At 38.3% G+C, this 5,524-nt stretch overlaps 1 protein-coding gene across 1 annotated transcript; it reads left to right on the forward strand.

Moving 5' to 3' along the window:
- The first annotated feature begins 476 nt into the window (after positions 1–476).
- LOC112769610 (protein FAR1-RELATED SEQUENCE 5-like) lies at positions 477–4,227 on the forward strand. Its single transcript, XM_025814106.2, has 6 exons — positions 477–590; positions 926–985; positions 1,557–2,302; positions 2,389–2,789; positions 3,039–4,000; positions 4,096–4,227. The coding sequence occupies exons 1-6, from the start codon at positions 477–479 to the stop codon at positions 4,225–4,227; spliced, it is 2,415 nt and encodes an 804-aa protein (XP_025669891.2).
- Positions 4,228–5,524: the final 1,297 nt, after the last annotated feature.

Raw genomic sequence — 5,524 nt, forward strand, 5'->3', positions numbered from 1 at the left:
ACTTAACTAATTATGTATATCTTTTCAATATTCGGTGAATCATTGTAGCAAAACATTAACCTTTGTTGTTGCTGAGTGTATTGATTATTTTTGAATATCGTTAATTATTAAATTCAGTTATGTTACGCATCCAAATCTTTTAGATAAGGAAAAGTATGTGGAACCAAAAGGGGATCAGCCAAAAAATAAACAAAACCATATTTTGCTTAATTAATTTAATTTTATTTAATTTTCAATTTTTGTTATTAATTGCCGTATTCAACCAAATCACTCCTTGACTTTCAAAAAACCATAAACCTATCCTAGGATCACGGAACACCTCATCAAAGCGGTTTCAAAATTCAGCTTCCTTTGGTCAAACCCCAATCATCTTTCTTTTCCATTTGATGGTGCAATTCATCGTTTCTCACTGACGGCGCCGAATAGAACTTCCCATCGCGGCGGCTACGGTGCCAACCTCATCAAGTCAAACTTCCATGGCCTTTTCACCCACTGAAGAAGGATCAATTAATACATTCACCAATCCAACACTAGGCGATAAACAATTTAATGTGGATGAATTAGACATTCAAGAACAAGTAGGGTGCAAGGTATGTTTCATAAGCTTCTCATTGTTTGTTTTAAATTTTGTAACAACGTGGTATTTGAAGCACCCTTATTCATGCGTTTTTGAATTTTTTTTTACTTCAAAAACTAAATCGGTTTGGAGAATTCTGGCACATTTATATATTGAGCTGAGCAAAAAATAACTGCTAAACACTTACCCATCATGTGTGAATCATTAGAATTACCATCATTAAAGTATGCTTGACTCCCATATGTTGTGATGCAATTTTCTTTGATGGTTTTTATATGACTCAGTAAATATATAGTAAGGAATGTTCATAACATGACAAATGCCTTTTTCTGGTTTCTTTAATTGTAGTTCGACGAAATTACCGATGTCGTTGTGACTAGAAAGGATGAGCGGGACGATGGAGGCCAGGTTTGAATGTGCTACCTAGATGTTTCTAGTTCATGCTAATAAGATGTTTCTTAAGCGACATTGGACTTTTCACTATGTTAATTTTGTATTATTGATTAAGAAAGATCATGTCCAGTTTCTTAATGGTATGTATGCCTTGGCAAGGTTTTTATGAGATGAGAATATGCTTTGATTTCACACTTCACTTACTTCGTAAGGGTAGGATATTCCAACTCGGCACATGCCTTCAATTCTAGTATAACTCTATTAGTGCTTTATGATTCCTCAAATATTATTAGACCATATAATGATAGAGGATGAAAAAAGTAGATTGATGATTGTACACTTCCATAATGTATAAGATATGACTTATAGATTTATTATGATAGTATTTTACTGAAATTATTCCCATGTTATTATATAAAGGTGTTTTGTGATTTCTAAACCTATCAACTCATTTTGGTTTTTTTTTTTTAATTCAAAAAGCTCATTTATTTGCTATATTATTATAGTATCCTAAGATTTTCTATTAAACACTTACTGTGTTAGAGTTAGTTTAATTCGTATATAATTGTCTGTATTGACGTTACAGTTGCCGGATCATAGTGGCGTAGGTGAAGAGGAAATTCCAGTCGTGGGAATGAGTTTTGGTTCATTGCCTCTCGCACAGAAATTTTATGCAAACTATGCAAAGAAAGTTGGGTTTGTTACTAAAATCAGGAACACGAATTTTGACAAGACGCGGAAGGAATCAAAGATACCGGTTAATCAATCTATTTACTGCACGCGTGAAGGCTATCGAGAGTCTAGGGTGAACGCAGCAACTCGAGCAAATAGAATTACAGCCACGAGATGCAAAGCAAGGATGTATGTCGTGCTGGACAATGAGAATGAATGTTGGGTTGTGTCTAGATTAGAACTGAGGCATTCTCACCCTTGTTCGACTGAGAAATCTGTCCACTATCATGAGTATCGGGAGCTTACCATGCATGCTAAGTGCGTCATTACGGATAACGACGAGGCTGGAATAAGACCCAACAAGACGTATCTAGCACTGGCAAACGAGGTTGGTGGGTCCGCAAACCTGGGTTTTTCAGAAAAGGATGTCAGAAATTACATCACACGCAATCTTCGATGCTCCGATGACAACGAGGACTTCCAGGGGATGATGAATTATTTTGTTCGAATGAAGGAGATCAATCCCAACTTCTTCTATGCAATAGATGTTGACGATGCTAATAAGTTTAGGAGCGCACTTTGGGTAGATGCAAGGTGCAGGGCTTCGTATGAATATTACGGAGATGTGGTGTCGTTTGACACCACATACAGAAGAAACAGGTCTGTATATGTATTTGTAAATATCAAGAGCAGTTATTTCTGGATTTTCTAGTGTTGCCTCACAGTTGTCGTTGCTCTTTTCACAGGCATGGTTTGCCGTTTGCATCCTTTGTAGGTGTAAACCACCATGGGAAGTCTACTTTTCTTGGCTGTGCTTTACTTGGGAGCGAGGAGATCCCTAGTTTTGAGTGGGTGTTCACGCATTGGGTGAGATGCGTCGGATCTGCACCAAGGGGGATTATCACTGACCAGTGCAAGGCGATGACTGGAGCTATTAGGAATGTCCTACCTGACACTGTCCACCGATGGTGCATCTGGCACATAATGAAAAAATCACAATTCAAGCTTGGTGGATATGCTAGGTACGGAGAACTGCATGCAGTGATGAATCACATTGTGTGGAATTCTCCTTCGACTGAATCATTCGAGTCTGATTGGGCTGGTTTCATCAAACAATTCAAGTTAGGCCAAAACAGATGGTTAGCAGGTAGGTGATTTGTGGTTTCTAGTTGCTTGAAATAGATTGTTAAAATAAATCCCTTCTGTTGGTTTCTAGTTGTCTATTTATTCACATCATGTGATTTGTGCCATCTTTTTTCCGTTCATATTGTTCTTATAATAAATGTAGCTGATTTTTCCATCTCTGGCGACAGTGGATGTTCCTTTCAGTATATAAAGAGATGTTTTTTCTATCAGTGTGTCTGGATGTTCCTAACCATTTGTTTCGTTTGGGCAGACCTTTACGCGAATCGACGGAAGTGGGTTCCAATATTTTTCAAGAGTGAATTTTGGGCAGGCATGAGGAGTACACAGCGTAGTGAAAGTATGCACGCATTTTATGGTGGATACCTGCATTGCAAGAGTGGGTTGGTTCAGTTCGTCCATGAATACGACAATGTCCTCGGAACCAAAGAGCAAAAGGAGCTGGAAGATGATGCTGCAGACTCGAAAGGTTTTATCCCATGTATAGGGAGCACGGGCATTGAGAGACAGTTTCAGCAGGAATACACCAGTAGTATGTTCAGGATTCTTCAACTGGAGGTAAGAAAAAAAACCGATTGCATGGTTCGGTCAATTGAAAAAAAAGGAGATACAATTTCTATTACGGTGGACGAGCAGAAGTTTTTCTGGGGGAAGCCAGTCTACCATACTTTTAGGGTCGACTTTGACCCTTTGAGTCAAAAGGGTCAGTGCGAGTGCAACAAGTTTGAATCCGCTGGTATATTGTGTTGCCACACCCTTACGGTCTGGTCATACTACAGAGTTGACATAGTACCGAGCTGCTACGTTCTTCCTCGATGGAGTAAGAATGTCATCCGCAAGCACACTTATGTCAAGAGTAGCCATGACGTGGCTCGGAGTGACGAAAGCAACAACTTGTTCAGGCATCTGTGTTCAGAGTTCTATAACGTTGCGCAGGAGTTTGTTGCTTGTGATGAGGAAGCAGCCATCTTGCGAGCTGCCCTTTGGGATGCAAAGTCCAAGCTGATTGATTATCGTGCCAGCATGCGTTCCAATACTGCTGCTGCATCTCAGAATACCGTGCCCACACAGAGCACGGGCGGTGCGGTTGTACATGACATTCAGGGACACTCAAGAGTCAAGACCAAAGGACGACCTAAGGGTAAGAGACTTGGAGCAGAGTTGGACAAGTCAATTAAGAAATCAATGCAAAAAAGGAATAGGAAATCACACCCGGTATGTGTTATCTGCGGCTTATATTTTAAATTTTTATATATCAACGGTGTTCTTGATTAATGTATGTTGTTCTGTTTGCGTTGTGCATCTTGTAGGATGAGGTTCACCTTCCGTCAGATAATGATCATCATGGATCCCTTAATAAAAGATGTAAGGATTCTACTATGTGGAACTCATCGGAAGGTGGCGGATTCATGCACCTGTTGAATTCCTTTAGGCATATATAGATAGGTTTCTTGGTTTGAGTTAGGTGTCATTCTTTACATACAACTCTAATAAACTATTCCCTTTTCTGTTTTGTCACCAATGGTTATCATGTTTTATTGTAATCTTTTCAATGAAACAAAAGAGAAGACAGTAAAAATCACGATTGATAAATGGTTTAAATCTACCATGAAAACGGACCAAGAGAATTTAAATCCAAAAAAAAATTAACAAAACGCATTGATATCGCAGTGCGGTGCACGCAGTCGCTAATGTGTAACGCACGAAACAAAGAAATCATGTACAAAACCATCCAATTTACAATGAGAAGAAACATCCGAATCCCTACCAAAGACAACATCCACTTAAAATCCTACCTACTGTAGCTTGATCACGACCAAAGTCCGTGCAATGCGCTAATTACCAGCAACTTCGCAATTCCACCAATAGAAAACAATGACAAAAAAAATAAAGAACACCTCCAATTAGTTAACACCACTCGAGTTAATGAACAGAAGAGTCACTTAAGCATAGATATGACCAAAATGGTTATAAACACTGATCAGAGTTCACTCAATATTATCAATGTGCAATGACTTGTTTAATAAACTAGTGAAATCACTAACTTGTAAAAACATTGCTTGAGAATCCTGAAATAACTGATATACGAAACCTGCTGACGATTATCTAACAAAACATGAGCTACTCACTCATCAACGAAATACTTACAACTTCAAATGCCTCAAACATGACAAAATATAAAACAAATCTAGAACCATCCAATTTACAATGAGAAGAAACATCTGAATCCCTACCAAAGACACCATCCACTTAATATCACACCTACTGTGGCCTGGTCACGACTGAAGTCCGTGCAATGCGTTAATTTCCAGCAACTTCAGAATTCTAGCATTAAATAAAAAATAATTAAAAAAATAAAGAACACCTCCATTTAGTTAACACCACGAGAGTAAATGGACAGCATTGCCACTTAAGCATAGACATGACCAAAAGGGTTATATACACTGATCAGAGTTCACTCAATATTATCAATGTGCAATGACTTGCTTAATGAAATAGTGACATGACTAACTTGGAAAAAACAAATATTGTGAGCCCTAAAATAACTGATATATGAAACCTGCAAACGAGTATCTAACAAAATATGAGCCACTCACTCATCAACGAAATACTAACAAGTTCAAAAGCCTTAAACATGACAAAACAGAAAACAAATCCAGAACCATCCAATTTACAATGAGAAGAAACATCCGAGTCCCTACTATAGACACCATCCACTCAGAGGTTTACGATTCATTG

This window comes from Arachis hypogaea, chromosome 18 (genome assembly GCF_003086295.3).
Source record: "Arachis hypogaea cultivar Tifrunner chromosome 18, arahy.Tifrunner.gnm2.J5K5, whole genome shotgun sequence".
Taxonomy (NCBI): domain Eukaryota; kingdom Viridiplantae; phylum Streptophyta; class Magnoliopsida; order Fabales; family Fabaceae; genus Arachis; species Arachis hypogaea.

Excerpts from the sequence above, each read along its gene's own strand:
- LOC112769610 (XM_025814106.2), top strand. The coding sequence starts at position 477 with ATGGCCTTTTCACCCACTGAAGAAGGATCAATTAATACATTCACCAAT. Across the intron at positions 986-1,556 it reads AGCGGGACGATGGAGGCCAG|TTGCCGGATCATAGTGGCGT; the intron begins GTTTGAATGTGC and ends TTGACGTTACAG. Across the intron at positions 2,790-3,038 it reads CCAAAACAGATGGTTAGCAG|ACCTTTACGCGAATCGACGG; the intron begins GTAGGTGATTTG and ends TCGTTTGGGCAG.